Below are 19,599 nucleotides of genomic sequence, written 5' to 3' on the forward strand. Positions count from 1 at the left end.
TGGAGGCCTTGGAGCTCGGTGCTCCATTAGACGCAAAGCGACTACGAGTCGCCCACGCACTTGATATCCACCAACAACAATGGCAGCCGTGGCGCCAAAAAAAAAAAAGCAAGTTCAATTTGCAACTCCACTTTCGGGTCTTAAGATCTCGAGAGCCGTTGCTGCGGCTCATATACCATGCAGATACCATCGAGTGCCAGACACTTTTTGCAGTCGAGACAAATAATTACAACGACTTTGATTTTTTAATTAATTCGAGCCACAAGGCGAGCAAAGAGATACAGATACAGATGGCCGCAGATACAGATACGCCACCAGAAATCATATTCCGGACTTTTATTATCCGTGTGGGCTGGCTGGGGTTGTTGTTTTGTTTCTGGGCTTGTTGTTTTGTTTTCTTGGCTTCTAATGGATTATGAATATGACTGCATACCCTATTTGAGAGCTCTATACCTTAGGGCAGGGGAATGGTTCTACAATTCAAAACAATCTCTTTGTCGATGAATATTCACGGCGTCATTTATACGAAACTGCTTTATAAAACTTGTTTTTGAAAGAATAACTTTTTAGCCTTTAGGATTTCAAAAGTAATTGCAAGTAAGTTAAAATCGTATAATGTAATATTGGTAAGACAGTTAAAATAATTGTAATCGAAACAAGGCTCCTGAAGACCATCCAAAAATCATCTTATGATTAAAAATAATATTTTTTGAAAGCGTTAAAATCTTGTTCTACTAATTTAAATACTAAAATAGGTTCATATAGCTGATTATAATTAATCTGAAGATTTAAAGCAATTTAATACAAGTAAAAGTTTTATTTTAAAGTCCTATAAAACCTTTTGAGTATCGACAAAATAAATAAAAAATAGAAATAAATACATTTTCTGAAAACTGTTAGTACTTAAATTTCCAAGTAATTACCTCTAGGTAGGTGATCTAAGGCGTGTTAATTAGGTGGGTAAGCCCGAAATGAATCATTGATATAGGGAACGTAATCTAGACCCCCTTCTCTTCCGGTTTTAATTAGCTAATGCCTCTCCCTTGAGCGAAGGGTATCAAAAGCTATGCACTTGCCCTTTCTCCTTTAACTATCAAATATTTGCGTTTTCAGTAAAAATCGCTGACTCAAATGGCGAATTGCCTGGAGATTTGTTGTATTATTTTTAGATGTGTTTATTTGTCTCGATAAAAATGGCTTGGGGTATTTTAATATTTTTTTGAACTGATCGGAAACTGTCGAGACGAAGTTATCTAACTCCACTTTGAGTTGAACCCGCTTCGCACTTCAAGATACAACATGCCAAGGCCGATCGCAAACCCTTTCGAAAATGAGCGGCTTAGCACCTGAGGTATTTATCGCTCATTTAGCCCAGAGATGGAGATGCACTGAGCCAGCGATGTGTGATCTTTAGACCCGACTGGCTGCCAATTAGATTTAATTATTCTATGCAATGGAAGGTATACTACGTACATATGTGAGGCATATAGGTTAGATTTTGGCGCGTGACAATTGCGGGTGGGCCTGTGAAATCGGCTTACTCGAGAGCCCCCCAAAGTAGATTAAATTGGACCAAGCAGAACTGACAACAGAGAAATACGACGAACCCAGAGCCGAAGCTTTGGCGCTCGCTTTTGAACCGAAGCGGTTTCGAATTTGAAGTTTTTAAACCGTCAACTAAGCTCGCTGCGAATTTAGTGGCAAACGAGCCAGCCAGTCGACCAGACACACGAGAGCGCGAGTTTGAAAAGCAAAAACCTGGCCCAAACTGAAATTCAAAACCGAAAACGAAACGATCGCATATTGCAACGAGCGTGGGCTGCAATCGGAAGTGTTTGAAAAAGATAAATATTTAAAAAGTACACAAAACCCAGCAGCTGGAGCTGGAACTAATTGCCTATAATGAAGATAGCCAAAATTGGCAAGAGCTGAGAAATAGATAATTCGAAACAAAATCTTGTGCGTGTGTACGGAGCCGTGAAAAGCCAACGGAAACTAAATTGCAAATTAAATCGGAAAAATATTCGAAAGCACCGGAGGATCACCATGAAATCGTGGCTGGTAAGTTAGCTCTAAGCCAGCTTTTAATCAGCGATAAGTTGTGTACAAGACTTAATTTTGTGTGGAAGGAAAATCGGCATAAATAAAATACGGGTGATTAGGTTTCGTCCATGTTGACCTCGTCGCAGCGGTTCTTGTTCTTCAGGAGATAGGTGGCCAGGTAGCTGACCGGGTCACTGGGTCGATCCCTGGCCAGGGCCTGCAGTCCGTGGAGCAGGATGGGGGCCACCGTCTGGTCGAGGTACTGCCGCACCGGCAGGGAATTGGCATCCGGACGGGGCTTCTGGCAGGCGGCAAAGGCATTAGGTGCCCCATCCACCGATTCCTGAGAGTTTGATTCGTTCTTGGTCAGATCTCCGCTGCCGAGGAAGCTGCCATCTCCTTGGGACATTGGCATTGTGGGTCTGCGAAATATATCAATTATATTGCTAGCGGCTCTTGAAATGGATTTAAAACTTAAATTTGACTTAAAAGTGGGGGCCTTATATTTCTAGATCTTAATACACGCTTTTCAAAACAGCGCAATTGCTTTTTAATAATTTTGGATATATTGTTAACAGAACAAAAATAAATATGTCCTTAAAATATTTTGGGTACTTGATTTCTTAGAATTTATTTTGAGCTATATTTACCAGTTGAATTTACAAAATATATATGTTTTTTTTTATATTTTCTAATACGACTGAGCTCCAACCGCTTTGAATCTTGCAAATAGAATGATGTGCCCATAGGATTTATTCTCACAAACTACTGAAATCAATGGCTTGGCCTGCCAAATGACAGCACAAGTCAGAACATTTCTCATTTTTAAATACTATATTGCATAACAGTGTTGGATAAGTTGTATCTTGTGAAAATCTCAGAATCAGAATCAGAAATCAATAGAATTTTTTTTCTTGTTTTAATTTTAAAAACAAAATTAAATAAATAAATGTAAAAACGTTTGGCAATTTCCTAAAAATATTGAAAAACAACTCTATTAGACTTCTTAAGGACTGTTTATTATTTTTAGTTAAAGTTATGTTTTGCATGACTGTGGTATATTATCAAATTCAATTGTTTTTAAATTAAAACTAGCACCGTAACTTTATTAAAAAGCTTTTAAGGTAAAATAATGTAAATAGCTGTTTAACTAGTATTAAACTGAATGGTTAATATCAATAGGTTACTTATTGAATGCAACTAGGAAAGAGAAGACCAAAGAAAGTATTGTTTAGGAATTCAAAGAACATGGTTTTTATTGTCTCCGCTTTATATTGAACTGAATGCCTTTGATGATGTCACCCAGAGTTTTCCCATCACTTTGTAGCCGGCTTTCGGTTTGCATTTCAATCACCCTTAGTCGGGTCGTAAATCCATCCATACTCCCATAGATAACCGCCTGACCTCGACCCAAAATTTATGTGAAGCGACCAAGATTTAAGAGCATCGTTCGGTTTGTTTTACGGGTTAGCCAAACTCGGGGAATTATCCACGGCAATTATCTCCTAAGTGGGGCTACCAAGTAACCCAAGAGCATTGCCCATAAATTTATAAGACCCCCCTTTGCAAAACTTGTCGCTAAATTTAATTTCAAAACGAGAAGCCAACCAGCTGGCTGTGGGTAACCCTTGATCGGTGGGGTTCCATAATCCAGTCGGGGCCCCTCTGCGACGTTTGGCACTCATGTAAACGTGTTCTAAGAGTCGTAAAATCAGTGTAGAATCGCCTGCTAAATTGTTTGCTTATGTTTGGCAACACTTTTCTTAATTGCCCCCTGTAAATCACACACCATCTCCCTCACACCTTCCCCGCATAGATATGCCGCTGTTTTTATACCCTTGCAGAGGGTATATTGATTTCAGTCAGAAGTTTGCAACGCAGTGAAGGAGACGTTTCCGACCCCATAAAGTATATATATTCTTGATCAGCATGACTAGACGAGTCGATCTAGCCATGTCCGTCTGTCCGTCTGTCCGTCTGTCCGTCTGTCCGTCTGTCCGTCTGTCCGTCTGTCCGTCTGTCCGTCTGTCCGTCCGTTTCTACGCAAACTAGTCTCTCAGTTTTAAAGCTATCGGGCTGAAACTTTCCCAAAAGTCTTATATCTTTTGCAGGTAGTATATAAGTCGGAACCAGCCGGATCGGACAACTATATCTTATAGCTCCCATAGGAATAATCGGACAAAAAAATGAAAAAAAATTATATCTTTGGTGTTTTTTAGCATATAAACTCCTAAGCTTGGAAATAACAATTTTTAAATAATTTTGAATTTTGAATTAAATTTTATCGAAATCGGACGACTATATCTTATAGCTGCCATAGGAACGATCGGAAAATTTGTGGAAAAATAATATGAAAAAAATTATAGCTTCGGTGTTTTTCAACATATAACCTCCAACGCTTGGAAATAACATTTTTTAATTAGTTCTGAATTTCGAATTAAATTTTATCAAAATCGGACGACTATGTCATATAGCTGCCATAGGAACGATCGCAAAATTGGTAGGAAAATAATATGAAACAAATTATAGCTTCGGTGTTTTTTAACATATAACCTCCTACGCTTGGAAATAACATTTTTTAATTAGTTCTGAGTTTCGAATTTAATTTTATCAAAATCGGACGACTATATCATATAGCTGCCATAGGAACGATCGGAAAATTGGTAGGAAAATAATATGAAACAAATTATAGCTTCGGTGTTTTTTGACATATTATCTTATACTATTGGGAATATCATTTTTTGTGTTTTTAAATTTAATAATTATAGCTGCAAGGGTATATAAGCTTCGGCTTGCCGAAGCTAACTTCCTTTCTTGTTTTTATTCGAAATTTATTGAATAATTCATGGGAAGTGATTAACACATATTTCGCTGCGAGAAACGAGAAACCTGTAGTTTTTGACCCATATTTGAGATAATTTTGCCAGAAATTTGAATACGAATAGAAGCGGCCAGTCAGAAAACAAATACAAATCGGAGGGGAAAACTGAGGGGGTAACGCTATATGCCCTAACTGTTCTCGGAGGCCTCAATCATTCGGTGTTTCGACAAAAATCGTGCATTACATGAAGGCTTCCCCCAGATATTGATCAGCGCAGAGAAGCTAGAGAAATGAAGAGCCCGCCAAAGGTCACTGGCATCTCATGATGATGATGATGATGATGAGATGACTATGATGACGAAGGTGATTATGGGCTATTCAGATGGATACTCACTTGGTGTATCTCTGTGTATCTTTGTATCTTTTTTTAAGTGGGCAGCAGCACGTGGGCCTTACATTTTGTTGGTTTTGAAGGGAACTACGGAAAGGGCCAACAAATCAAAACAAACCAGCTGGGGAGAAAAACCCAACTGCAGCCCACAATTGCGCAAATCTCTAGGGAAGAAAGACAGGGGGATTTGAGACAGAAAGAGAGGGAGCCAAGTATATGCAAATCACTTGGTGAGGCATCAAAAAACCAAAACAGAAAACAAAGACCTCTAAAAACAGAGCATTTCTAAGAAAACTTGGGAATAGGAGATGTCAATACCCTATAGTAATACTCTAAAATGCATTAAAAGAGCTTGTTTAAAATAACTAAACATTAAGCATTACCTCATTTTGTATTATCATTTTTAAAGCTTATTTAAAAATGTTAGGCATTTTGTATTATTTATTATTAAACAAATTACGAAATCAGGCAATTTATATGCTCTTTGTGCCGAAGAAAAAGTTTTAGTTCAGTAAAATTGGTTGTTCAAGTATAATAACTCTGTCAAAAGACAAAGAAAAATGAAATATAACCGGAAAAATAAAAACAAAATAAAAAATCGTCATTATAACGAATATTTAAATAATAAGTATGCCCAAGTTGTTATAGGTCAGAGTTTCTCATTCCCTGTTGTTAAAAATATGCCCATAAATACAACACCCCATTCTAGGGCACTCAAAAAGAAACCAAAAGCAGAGCAGGGCGAAATTAGCGCAACTGAATTAATTAGCGCAGTGGAATCACTTGCCACATTTTACTTTTATTATTTATGCGACCTTGAGGGAGATAGCCAGCTCTAAAAAAATAGACAGAAAAAGCAGAGTGACAGAAATGAATTCAAATTGTCTTTGCCATTTTGCCTCGCACTTTTCTTCGCTTTGGACCTCCAAAAAAAAAAATACCAGACTCCGAAACAGATTAGTTGCCCTACGATAATTATGCAAGTCCCTCCCAGATGGATTGATATATGGGCGGGCGATTCGTGTTTCTCATGTTTTTCATTTCACAATTACCCATTATTAAATATCATTTCAAATGGAACCCGCCCCTGCCGGCGGCTATTTCGCATTTTGTTTTTTTGCATTTCACGCATATATTATTTGGCCATAAACTGTTTTGGCCACAGACGATCGATGATGCTGCAACTTTTTTGGTTATTTCGGCCACATTCCGCCGACACATCGAGATATCTTTCTATCCCAACGGCTGACCCAATTCCTTTGGCTAATTTACCTGGTCACTCAACTACATATTATATACTACTTCCACAATATATTCTATGATGGTTCACACGCCAGAGAATTTTGCACTGTTTTTTTAATGGCCTTCTTAACAAATTAGCAACAGCTGCTGTTTTGCAGTTGAATGGGAAGCAGATCCAAATGCGGTCACAGCCTTTAATGGCGGGTCACCTCAGAAGTGAGTGATGTGGGAAGATGTTCTGGGTGAGACTTGGAGGCAATTAATCCATTAGGTCACCCATGAGATTACGGCTAAAAAATAATTACAAATTAATGAGTACTTTCAGAAGAATGTATGCATCATAGCTATAGCCTATAAATTCTTTCAAAAATCTGGTAGGTTTATTCAAATTTCTTAGGGGTGTTGGCTTGGAATCCTTCGCCTTTGAAAATTCCATTTCCTTGTCACACTTCTGTCTGTCCCGCCCCAAATTTTTGACTCTACATAAAGCTAACTGGTAAATGGTAACTGGTAACTGACAGTTTGCAGTTGTTAGAGTGCAAACGAGGCAACCACGCTTGCAACCAGAGACACTTTTGCCCACACAAGAACTGTCGCCAGTTTATCGGGGAGAATAAGAAATATATGCGGAGGTACTACCCAGCGCACAATAAAAGTGAGTCCCACGCATGGTACACCAGTTGAATGCCAGATGAGGGAGCTGCTGAGGGGCCACAGATGCTAATCAATCCGCTTGGCATCGAAAGTATGCCAAAGTCAGCCGGCTGGCCTGGCCCTTTTTCAAGATTTCCCAACCCAGTGGCAATGGAAATTTCACAGAGAGGAAAATTATCCTAAAATTTGTATATTATTATACAATATTATTTTTTAATTTAATTAAAAGAGGTAGGAAATTGTTTTATTATATTAAATACGGCGCCAGTGTTAAAATAATAGTATTTAATTTTATATCTCTAAGATACTTTTAATTATAGCAAATACAAAGGTTTAAACAGCCTTTGAGTCATAACCATAAAGATTTTACACTTTAAAATGCCATAGAATTATTTTTATGTTTTTATGCAAATGGCGCCCGAACAGGGACGTCATGCCTAGGCCCAGCCCCTTTTTTATGAGCAAAATAAAGTCTAGGTACATGCATTTTTCCAAGTGCCTCAGTTCGAAAGTAAAACACAACAATTATCACACATATCTGGCATTTTTGCATTTACCGCTGACACAGATGGCGCCCCAGCAGGGCCAAGTGGCTGCCAAAAAATGCGGCTTTTCCCACAGCGCTTTAAGCCAAACTCCCCGCCGGAGTTCATTTACACGCAGCGCGCAAAACAAAGTCGAATTCAGCGCCGGCAATTACTATGATTAATTTCGCTTGATATGTGCATCGGGCTCTCAGCTCTTGGCTTTTCGGAGGCCCAGCTCAGGCGCAATTATGAAATACGCCTTAGCAGTTTTTAAGGGGGGGGGGCCAGGGAGCTCCGCAGAAGTTGCATGCCCGCACGCTGACAATGAAAATTGGTGGCCAGGAGGGGTAGAAACAACACTTTATACAACACGAAATTAAAACACGAGCGAGCAATGAACAACACTGCCTGCATTGGCCCATGTCGAAGTCGAAGAAGTCTCGAAGTCTCGAAGTCGGATCGAAGTGGCAGCTGAGCTGAAATTTAATGCGATACGTTAGCAATGTGCTCGTGCAGCTTTCACTCTCTTTTGGGACCGAATGTCAGCCGGAGGTTTGGTTTTTTTGGCCACCGTTTCTGGGGCGGAGACGGTTCGGTTGCCCATCAGCTGGCAAATTGGAGCAGCCAAAGAGCAGCTCCCACAGCTGCCAACCGACAACTGGCAACTGCCAAGTGCCAAGTGCAGTGCCAAATTGCGGAAACATTTTTGGCGACGAAGCGCGAAGCTATGGAACACAAAAAATCAACGCAAAAAACAAAAGACTTAAGACACGAACTGGCCGAGATGGCTGGATGAATCAACAGTTGGCGTCGGCGCCGTTTGGTGCCACATCAGGTGGATTTTCCACTTGGTTAGCGGGCCACACTTTTCCTCTCTTTCAACTCCCCGCCACCAGATGTCGACCTTCATCATGGGGCATTACCCAACGCCGATCAGCCCAAAGAAACTCCACTTGGTTCCACTCTTTCACGCCTCGGCAAATTGGGCGCAGCCGAGCCGGAAAATCAGAAAATTGGAAGATAGGAAGATGCCCAGTAAAGTCGCCGTCTGGCTGGGGTTCTTGTTATGCAACTGATTAACTGGGCAATTGTTCCATCTTAGATTCTTGAAAAGTGTTATCAAACTGTTAATGTGGTATTTATATATTATAATACAATACTAATATAATACTAAACACACAATTTAATATTCCTCCTAAACTTGTTCTAAAAATAAAATCCATAGGTCTGCTGTTTATACCCGTTACTCGTAGAGTAAAAGGGTATACTAGATTCGTCGGAAAGTATGTAACAGGCAGAAGGAAGCGTTTCCGACCCCATAAAGTATATATATTCTTGATCAGGATCACTAGCCGAGTCGATCTAGCCATGTCCGTCTGTCCGTCTGTCCGTCTGTCCGGATGAACGCTGAGATCTTGGAAACTATGAGAGCTAGGCTATTGAGATTTGGCGAGCAGATTCCTGAGCTTCTTACGCAGCGCAAGTTTGTTTCAGTAGAGTGCCACGCCCACTCTAACGCCCACAAACCGCCCAAAACTGTGGCTTCTACAGTTTTGATGCTAGAGTAAAAATTTAAACTGAAATGAATTGTTCTCATCAATACCTATCGATTGACCCAAAAAAAAGTTTGCCACGCCCACTTTAACGCCCACAAACCGCCCACAAACTTCAAAAAACCGTAAATATGAACGCGGATATCTCGGAAACCATCAAAGATAGAGTATTGGGATTTCAGATTTAGATTCCGTAGCCTTGTACGCAGCGCAGGTTTGTTATGCGAATATGCCACGCCCACTCTAACGCCCACAAACCGCCCAAGCCTGTGGCGCCCACAATTTTTATGCTAGATAACAAATTTTAACTGAAATGTATTGGTCTCGTCAATACCTATCGATTGATCCAAAAAAAAATTTGCCACGCCTACCCTAACGCCCACAATGCTTAAATCTGTCTTCCGCCGGTAGGTGGCGCACTTAAATCTCGCTTTGCTGCTTGCATATCTCCATTTCCCTTTGGTCCCTTTAGCTGAGTAACGGGTATCTGATAGTCGAGGTACTCGACTATAGCGTTCTTCCTTGTTTATCTTAGATTATACGAGAATTCAATCCATCTATTAGTTTATTGTTCTCTATATGCTTTGAGATATTGAAAAAAGCTTATATTAAACAGAAAATACATTCACCAGATTTACAAAAAGGGATAGGGATTATAATAAAAAGCTTTGTTGTCATATTTTTTTTTATAGTTTGTATATTTTAAATGTATTTTTTTTTAGTTAGGGAAAATAAATCTTTTGGCGAAATAAATAAATGTATATCTTAACTACGTTACCTAAATATGAAAGCATGATTTGAATGTATATTATTAGTAACGTCTTTCAGAGGAGACACAGAGCAAAATCTGTAAAAAGATAAAAAAGTCGAACACATAAATTTTAATTTTTATACGACCAGTTACATTTTTCCAAATACGGTGAGTTCTAAATGAATTGTGGGTGCTTTCCAGAGCTGAAATAAACATAAAACTAAATTAAAATCAGCTGGTTTCGACTGGCTGCCATTCTGGTTATGCAACTGTGTAACTCATTATGCAACTTTAATAATTGTGTCAACTCGACAAAAGTGAAAAGTGTCGGAAGTGTCGCCCGGTGGAAAACTTTTGGCGCCGCTTCGGTTGACAGCTGTTTTTTATTTATTTTTTTGTCGTTGAGTTCATAGCTCTGGCCCTGGGTTGTCCGCCCACGTTCCTCGCTTCTGGATGACCTTGGCGGCATGCATAAACCATATGCATATGCCCATTTGTGCCTCAATAATTGTTTATGGCTCTTGCTGATGAACATTTGTTTCGACAGTCGTCCGATGCATGTCAATTGCATGATTATCGCTTAATTATCAATCCATTCTGGTGTTTTTATTGCGTTCCGTTCTGCTTAGTTCTATGCGTGACTATTGGGGATCTCACACGTCACATCCACTGCGAATATTACAACACCCATTCACGCAACACTCACTCGAATAATCGAGTTATCACACCCCGAGTGCCACAAATATGGAGAGCAGCAGCTTGGAAATGAAAATGATGCAATAAATCGCAATGCAAGCTGCGGTTAGAGCTGGTTTAGATGAGTGCGGGTTATGCAAAGAATTTAAGTGAATCGAATTAGGGGTACTTCAGAAGACGCATAAAAATTAAGAGATACTTAAATAATTTTGAACGGGATTTTAAATTTTAATAAGAATATTAACTGAATAACATTAATAATATATTATTACTACACCATTTTTCTTTTGTTTTAACATTATAATATAATACAGTTTCTTATTTACGGTAAGGTCTTCAGAATCCCAAGTGTTTGTTGAAATATGTCTGAATTACACTGTTAATTTTGCTGTTTGGTTAATTAAAAATATATTTTTAGGAACAATTTTTAAAGAAAAATTTAAAGATGTTATAATATGACCCAATATAAATATTTTTATTCTGGTGAATAATGAACTTGAAACGGGTATATGATGAATATATTTAAATAGATCTTTAAATATATCATACTATTTTGCGAATATTACTGTTGCTGGAAATTAATGCTGATTCTAATAAGAAGAACTTTCCATCTCAATTGGATTTATAAGTATTGTCATCACCCGAGCAAAAGCGAGATCTGATTCAATTTGCAAATTCTCCAAATGCAGCTGACTGATAAATTCTATAAATAGCGATTAGCAACGGGCAGCGGCTGTCCGGCGTAAATCTGGGTTACTTGGGGGCTGTTAATCAACTATCGGTAGTGCTATAGATCCGATGAAGTGGCTTTTGACTGGGACAAACAAGACAGGCAGCCTGTGCTGCGTGGTCGCATTTGTTCGATCTAGCAATTCAATTCAGGGGCGGGTTCTGAGAGCCCACACCATCGACTTGGCCATAGTTGGAGCCTGGCCCGAAGGCATGGCTGCTGCTCATAGACACCATTAAGTGGATTGTATAACTGCTTACAATGTTCCTATATAGTTTTCGTACTGCTTTTTACTTTTTTTTGTTGTCTTTGGTGGAGCTCCAAGACAAACAGGAAATGCCGCAGCCAAAAAATCGTTGACCGAAAAAGGCAAACACTTTTTTTGCGCTTTTACTCTTTTAGTTTTTTATTGCTTTGTTTTTTTTTTATTTTTTGCAAGTTACGAAAAGTCAAACAACTAACGAAATTTAATACAATTTTGTACGGCAGATCGTTGTTGTTGCTTGTCAGCTGCTTCCCACCGCCAAAAATCTGCGGGCTTTGCTCGAAATCTGACAGCCAGCTGTCAGTCAGAATTCCCCTCCAATAACCCCCGTTTTGAAATATCCGAGTGGGTGTTTTCTATCCGCGAGGCACTCGAATATCTTTCGGCTGTCCTCAGTGTAATTCAATAGTCGCCGGTTGCTGTTGGCGGTTCACATTCTTGGAATTGATTGTGCCTAATGAAATGTTTCATTAGCTGAATATAGGGTTTCATGTTGTGCGCGGCTGCCGTGCTTGTGGAATTTGAGCAATTAGAAATTATTATTTGCTTCGGTTAGCAGCTGAGTCTGGGGGACTTAATAAGCTTAATGCCGCAAAGTTTGTTATTTGTAATTATTTAATAAAATTTTGACAATGTCATAAAAGTCCCCGGTTAACGGAAGTCTTATCTTTTTTATATCTTTATTTAATTAAAGCCTAATCATAAAATTAATTGTCTCCAAAGAGTCATGCATATTTGTAATGCCTTAGTCCTACAAGTTTGTGTCTTAAGTCTTTTTTATTAAGGCTAACGGAAGTCCTATCTCAATTTTTTTTAATTAACGCCTAATCATAAAATTAATTGGCTCAAAAGAGTCATACATATTTGCAATGCCTTAGTCCTACAAGTTTGTGTCTTAAGTCTTTTGTTTTAATATTTTAATAAGGTTTTATTATAGTTTGAAAAATGACTGTTGTTGATTTCTTAGTAACGATCCTATCAAAATCTTTATAATTGCGCGGAACCCAGTTAATATGAATCATCTTGGTTGTTCTCTAACTCCACAAGTTCGTGTCTTTAGTCTTTTGATATTTGCTGGAGGTGGATCTTCCACTTTTGGTTATTTGTTTTCAATATTATTATTGAGAAAAAGTACTTGCTTGCTGCGTTCTTATACATTTGCTTAAAGTGAATCACCAACGTTTTTCCTTTGAAGTTCTTAACTTAACTAGATATTCCACTTTCAATTTCTGTGGGTTTACTCACCACAAGATACGATTTTTTATTAGCAGCTAATTTTGCAACAACTTGGCATCAATCTACGGCTTGAACTAGATTTTTCACAGTCGATTTCTGTGGGTTTTCATGCCACATAATTCATGGCACCCATGCCCCAGGCGGAAGCAGCCGTCAGCCGCATAATCAAATTGAAAACGGGGAAATAGCCATGTAGAAATCCATCACAACATGCATACACCCCGGCGGGTATGCAAAAACACTCCCCGACAAAAATTAAAACCACTAAATCGGAACCAAACCAACTGAGCCAAAACAAATACGATCAACATGGGGATCGATTTGAAAGGCTATGGGCTTCATTAGCTCTTTGTTCGTGCCCAGAATGCAGGCAAATAAAAAACAAAAAACCTAAAATTGGAATTTTCCCCGCTTCATTTATCATCTCTGGTAAATTTGGAGCGAACTGCGATCGTAATTGAAGTGAGTTTTAATTAAAAAGCGAACTGTGATCAGGCGAAGGTCACCAACAATGGGGAATTATGATTGCTTTGTTTCTAGCATTTTGCAGAATTCTTTGTTCAGCTCGGGTTTTTTTTTTGGGGTCAGCTGAGCAATTTTAGGTTGCGTAAGTTACAAAAGGGGGGTCCAAAGTGGATGAGGAGGCTGCGGGGGCGAGATGGTTGCGCAACGGAAAGAAACTCTTTTATTTTTTTTTTTTGTTACCGTTTCGACAGGCAGCAGCAGCAACAACAACAACAACTAACGACTGACAATAAAGTAAACAAAATTGCGCGCCAAGGAAAACGTGATTTTCCACTTTTGATCGCGCCCAAAAGGAGTTCGCCTCGTCGGGAGTCATCTCAGGCGATTCTCACGTAACCAAAGACTTTGCGGCAGCAACAGCAAATGCAACATATGTTGCAGAGTGGCTTCAGAGTCCAACCAACTAACCGGTTGAGTTAAACTGGCAACTCGGGGCTCCCAAATCGGGGCAGCAAATTTCATTCATCGAGAGATGAAGCCCCCGCCGGTGGCCACTTTTACTCTCGTTTTGGCCAAACACAGCGGAAACAGTCGCAATAATTTGCTCGCAATTTATTTCGTTGCGTTAGCCGATCAAATAAATCTCCATCTGCTCGCACGGAGCTTGTAGATACTTTTAGTTATGGCCACTGCGACTCGAACACGCGAATATCTCGCGAATGGACCGCAATTTGCTATATTTTTCTTTTGGGGGAGTGGTTGGAAAAGTGCGGGCTTGTATATATGGCCACATTATGTCATTGGTCTTAAGGTGGAAATTCAATTAGCTGTTGGTCTTGGAAAGACATTTTAAAATGTGGGGCTAGTGGGTTTATTTTATAACAAGGAGAAATAGAAAATACATATTTTTTAATAATAATATGTGCCTTTAATTACTATTCTTAAATTAGAATTTTACCAACTAAAGCAACGCATCTGTATATGTTAAAATGTTCTAAATTTCAACTAGATTTCTTAAGTATTGCAAATTATAAAAGTATGAATCAGATAAAAAAATGTTTGTTCTGTTTGCAATTTAAGTATTCCCAAGAAACATCTGTGGGAGTTAAATAAAAAAGATCCCGAGAGGGTTTACATGTTTGTGCTGATGTAATAAGTGTCTCCTTAAAATATGATTAATGGACAATTTTAGTCAGGTGACAGGTCATTCATAAATCAATAACAAATATGAATATTTCGCAAATGAGTTAGCCCCCAAACAAAGTTCTCCCTTTAAGGAAAGTTCATTCTTTGCGGTTCAATTATTTTGATTATTCCGAAAAGTGTCTCAACAACAATTAATTAAAGCGCCATAAATTGCGTCGAGCCAAGACGTATGTACATAAAATCAGCGAATAACGTAACGAGCACGAAATTAAAATAAAAACGTCAGCGGCAACCGAAATTATCCAGCTAACTTGGCTCAGAGCTGCTCCACCCACACAAAAAACCCCCCTTCTTCCCTTCATCGAAGCAATGGAAATTTATGACGGAATGCTGAAAGTAATTGAAGCGTAAATGATTAAACGTGCGGGTGGCTCAGACATTAGAATAATTGCCAGAAGTATTATTATTCGAGCTCCAACCTTAACCATGAGCGCGGACAAACTGGGTAGTAATGCCGATCCCAAGTAAAGCCAAATCGAGTCATCTGCATTACGCATACGCCACGTGAACCGGTTCGAATTTACGATGCTGCTACTGATGATGCTTAAGTTGATTCAGCTGCTTGCCACTGATGCTGCGGCTGTGAAAAACACTTTCACATGCTGCATTTCCGCACGCGGATTGATGAAATGTTGCAAAACCGCATCTCGTGCCATTGATTCCTCACTGGCCAGTGTCACCTTGACTCTGAAACGGTCCACACACTGTGAGAAATATTCGGGGGGAATAAACTAAATTTGTAACATAACAAAACATTATTAAGTACGATCGAATATTTGTATGTACTATTTTATAAGGTATCTAAAGTATATATTAGCACCTATGATTTTTAAGTGTCAAGCTTTCATACTAAAAGTCTTAGTTTTAATATAATTATTGATTTAACTGTTTGTTAAATACCTACTTTTAATACCTATTTTCTGAAATTTATTTCAATTTTTCTTACAATGTTTTGTTAAGTTAATTTTGAATTACGCTAAAAGTAAATGGTGGGAAAAAACCAAACAGTCGTAAAAAAAATTGTAATTTTCATTAGCTTATCAAGCAGAAATGTAAGACAAGTGGGTACTATAAATTAAATATTATTTTCCTCTCTGTAATCAAGTTGCCCCACTGGAAAGCCTCCAACTGTTTTGGCGACTGCCTGTTTTGGTTTGGGGCAGCTGCCGGCGGATGTGATTAGTTAGAAATACCCAATCCTCGAGGCGTTCCCCCTTTTTTCAAAGCTCCGATCACCACTCATCGAGACTTTCCTTTCAGCTGGCTCTGGTGGCCCTGGCAGCAGTGGTTTCTGGCAGCCAGACTCCCAGTCCAAATCAGTATCACATCCAGACGGACGAGGGGCCGGAGCGGTACTTCCGCTTCCAAACGGACAGCGGACAGTTCCGCAAGGAGAAGCGGCTGCAGGATGGCACCGTCATAGGTGAGTTAGCCGCGATGTCTATGGTGATGGAGGTCATTGAACCACCTAATTAATATCTTCGTCAGGCACCGAGGCCTGGATCGATGCGGCTGGCTACCTGCGACAGAAGGACTACATTGCCGACAAGCAGGGATACCGGATACTCAAGTCCAAGACGATCTATGTGGGCCTGGGAAGGGCAGTTGAGGTAAGACTACCCAAACTTAGAAAAGTTATCATTACCCCTACATAAATTCAGAATTTTTAAATTGAGTGTCTGACTTAAATCCTACAAGTTTAAGTTAATATAAATATAATACAATATGAAAAAATCATAATAATACACATTTTATTATTGGGTACCAATTATTTCCTGAAACAATTAGTCAATATTTTTATTACGAAACTAGAACAAAATTTTCAAAGTAAATGGTTTTAATCATAAAATTTTACATTGCTTGCTGAATTATTATACCCTTGCAGAGGGTATATTGATTTCAGTCAGAAGTTTGCAACGCAGTGAAGGAGACGTTTCCGACCCCATAAAGTATATATATTCTTGATCAGCATGACTAGACGAGTCGATCTAGCCATGTCCGTCTGTCCGTCTGTCCGTCTGTCCGTCTGTCCGTCTGTCCGTCTGTCCGTCTGTCCGTCTGTCCGTCCGTTTCTACGCAAACTAGTCTCTCAGTTTTAAAGCTATCGGGCTGAAACTTTCCCAAAAGTCTTATATCTTTTGCAGGTAGTATATAAGTCGGAACCAGCCGGATCGGACAACTATATCTTATAGCTCCCATAGGAATAATCGGACAAAAAAATGAAAAAAAATTATATCTTTGGTGTTTTTTAGCATATAAACTCCTAAGCTTGGAAATAACAATTTTTAAATAATTTTGAATTTTGAATTAAATTTTATCGAAATCGGACGACTATATCTTATAGCTGCCATAGGAACGATCGGAAAATTTGTGGAAAAATAATATGAAAAAAATTATAGCTTCGGTGTTTTTCAACATATAACCTCCAACGCTTGGAAATAACATTTTTTAATTAGTTCTGAATTTCGAATTAAATTTTATCAAAATCGGACGACTATGTCATATAGCTGCCATAGGAACGATCGCAAAATTGGTAGGAAAATAATATGAAACAAATTATAGCTTCGGTGTTTTTTAACATATAACCTCCTACGCTTGGAAATAACATTTTTTAATTAGTTCTGAGTTTCGAATTTAATTTTATCAAAATCGGACGACTATATCATATAGCTGCCATAGGAACGATTGGAAAATTGGTAGGAAAATAATATGAAACAAATTATAGCTTCGGTGTTTTTTGACATATTATCTTATACTATTGGGAATATCATTTTTTGTGTTTTTAAATTTAATAATTATAGCTGCAAGGGTATATAAGCTTCGGCTTGCCGAAGCTAACTTCCTTTCTTGTTTTTTATTGATTTCAAATTTATTTCTTCTTTAGGACGCCATCAAATCCACGAAGGCGGCTCCTGCCCAATCGGGAGTCCTGGTGCATGGCGGCTCATCAGGATCCTCGGTCAACAGTCTGGGCAGCTATCAACGTCCCAACTATGGCTATGTTTCCAGCACCACATCCACCACGACTGCGGCACCACCACCACCACCTCCACCCGCTCTCCTGGACATCGAGGACTCCGGCGTGGGCAAGCTTAACTACCTGCCCCCCGAGCAGGCTGCCAAGATTGAGCCGCAATCCCAGCTGGGATTCGATCACTATCCGGATGAGTTACCCCGGGCGAGGGATCAGTTATTGTCGCCCCTCCCGGCCACGCCCCTCAACCCGCTGGTGGACATCCATCCCAATGCTGAGCCTGTTCTGGACTTGGAACTGAATGCCATCAATGTGTACGATGCTGAGGCAGATCGAGCATTTGGCCATGGACAGTTTGGTTCGGTTATCAGTTCCACAACGGCCAGACCGCCTTCGCTGGACATGCTACCACCTCTGAGTGCCCACCGGCGTCGCCTGCGTCCGCGTCCAACTCCATCGCCCATAGCCATCGTTTCCAGTACACCAGCACCCATTTCTGGCGGGGATTTGTATGGCTACTCCACGCCGCAGCCCTTTGCTGCGCCTGCCTATCAGTTTGCCCCACCTGTCTCTTCTTCCGGCACGGGATACGGTTACTATCCCCCGCCCCAGTCTCCACTGGAGGTCAACTCCCTGGAGGCTGCCCTACTCCCACCCCTGCCTTCCAGCTCTTATCGAAGACGGCTGCGTCCAAGGCCAGTCCAGAGTAATCACCTGGAGGGATTGGCCGCCTCCGAATACGATGGCGTGGGCGTGACCCGTAATGGATTCCGCTATGTGCTGCCCAAGCAGTATCACGAGGAGGAGACGAATCCGGCGGATGGAAAGCGAGCGGGCAGCTTTGGCTACGTGGACCCCTTTGGCATCCGGCGGGTGGTCTACTATAATGCAGCTCCCGGAAGGGGATTCGTCCATCGGAACAACAACCAATATGTGGGCGCCAATGGAGCGCCCTACGATGCTCCGGGTCCAGCGCAGCTGGTCAACGAATAGGGAATAGGATCATTCATGGAGATTAGTGTGGGTCGATTTATTGTGTAAATGGATTGTTGGTTTGCGAAATCTTAGATAAATGGGTAATATATTCATACGATTTTTTAAATACGGTTATTAGTCACATTTTCGAAAAGAAAAAAATTGGAAAAGGATAATATGTTATGTGATTTTCAATGTTTATATGTCCCTTGAATTCTAAACTTCTGGATACTATCTTAAGATTTGAGTTAGTCCCCCTGTATCATGATAATCGACCCATGCTAATGAAGGTGCTGCACTTAACCCGTCTCCCGACTCACTCAACGAGGCACCAAAACTAACCGTAGAACCTCAACCAGGGGACAGTCCCCACTTACGATTAACCTGTACATATAACCACGCTTAAACCTTCCCCTTCTCAAGAACCCACTATTTTATTTTCTTTCCTGCACGCACACACACAAAGAAAACGACATCTGTGTTAATTAATTTAATGCTTAATCACATTTAAATGTAACATAATTTATAAATCGAAACTATGTGCAATTAGCGCTTAGCATAGGTCTATTAGGGGTACTCACTGCCGCGCACAAAAGCAAAAATTGTGTATGTGATTGGGGAGAAATCGTTTCACGTATTAATCTTGCCATATTAACGAAAAGTAAATAAATACAACTCTCTGTTCATCCCCTAAAACTCCCCATTTCGCCCCTTAGCGTAATTGAAGACGTATGATTAACCGTTTTTTGGGCAATAGCTATTCATTTGAAAAGGAATGAATACCCGTTGCCTGGAAACTTTAGCCAAGTAGTGCGAAAAATTATTTTGTGTATTGTTAATAAGTTCGAAGATAATAAATAATTATTTAAATGATAAATATATCTGGCGTTTTGTTTATTAAAATATGGAATATAAAATAAATATATCAATTTGATCCTAAATAAGTGGGAAGAGTAGACTACATTATATGAAAAATCGTATTTGACCCTAAATAGCGTTATTTTGACAACAACCGTGGTTACTTCGATAACGATAATGGCTTTTTACGATTGTTCAAGTTTGGAACTAAA

General features: G+C 39.6%; 2 protein-coding genes across 2 annotated transcripts; one reads left to right on the plus strand and one right to left on the minus strand.

The window, feature by feature from the left end:
* The first annotated feature begins 1,688 nt into the window (after positions 1-1,688).
* On the plus strand, positions 1,689-19,410 carry LOC119554270 (actin cytoskeleton-regulatory complex protein pan1). Its single transcript, XM_037865121.1, has 4 exons — positions 1,689-2,061; positions 15,841-16,003; positions 16,069-16,190; positions 17,465-19,410. Exons 1-4 carry the CDS (start codon positions 2,047-2,049, stop codon positions 18,545-18,547), a joined length of 1,383 nt encoding a protein of 460 aa, XP_037721049.1. The 5' UTR covers positions 1,689-2,046; the 3' UTR covers positions 18,548-19,410.
* LOC119554271 (protein dpy-30 homolog) lies at positions 2,050-2,833 on the minus strand. The gene is made up of 2 exons (XM_037865122.1): positions 2,694-2,833; positions 2,050-2,465 (listed from the first exon to the last, which is right to left on the minus strand). Exon 2 carries the CDS (start codon positions 2,456-2,458, stop codon positions 2,159-2,161), a length of 300 nt encoding a protein of 99 aa, XP_037721050.1. The 5' UTR covers positions 2,459-2,465; positions 2,694-2,833; the 3' UTR covers positions 2,050-2,158.
* Positions 19,411-19,599: the final 189 nt, after the last annotated feature.

The sequence above is a fragment of the Drosophila subpulchrella genome, chromosome 3L (assembly GCF_014743375.2).
Source record: "Drosophila subpulchrella strain 33 F10 #4 breed RU33 chromosome 3L, RU_Dsub_v1.1 Primary Assembly, whole genome shotgun sequence".
NCBI classification, from domain to species: Eukaryota; Metazoa; Arthropoda; class Insecta; order Diptera; family Drosophilidae; genus Drosophila; species Drosophila subpulchrella.

Excerpts from the sequence above, each read along its gene's own strand:
- LOC119554271 (XM_037865122.1), bottom strand. The coding sequence starts at position 2,458 with ATGCCAATGTCCCAAGGAGATGGCAGCTTCCTCGGCAGCGGAGATCTG.
- LOC119554270 (XM_037865121.1), top strand. Across the intron at positions 16,004-16,068 it reads GCAGGATGGCACCGTCATAG|GCACCGAGGCCTGGATCGAT; the intron begins GTGAGTTAGCCG and ends TATCTTCGTCAG. Across the intron at positions 16,191-17,464 it reads GCCTGGGAAGGGCAGTTGAG|GACGCCATCAAATCCACGAA; the intron begins GTAAGACTACCC and ends TTTCTTCTTTAG.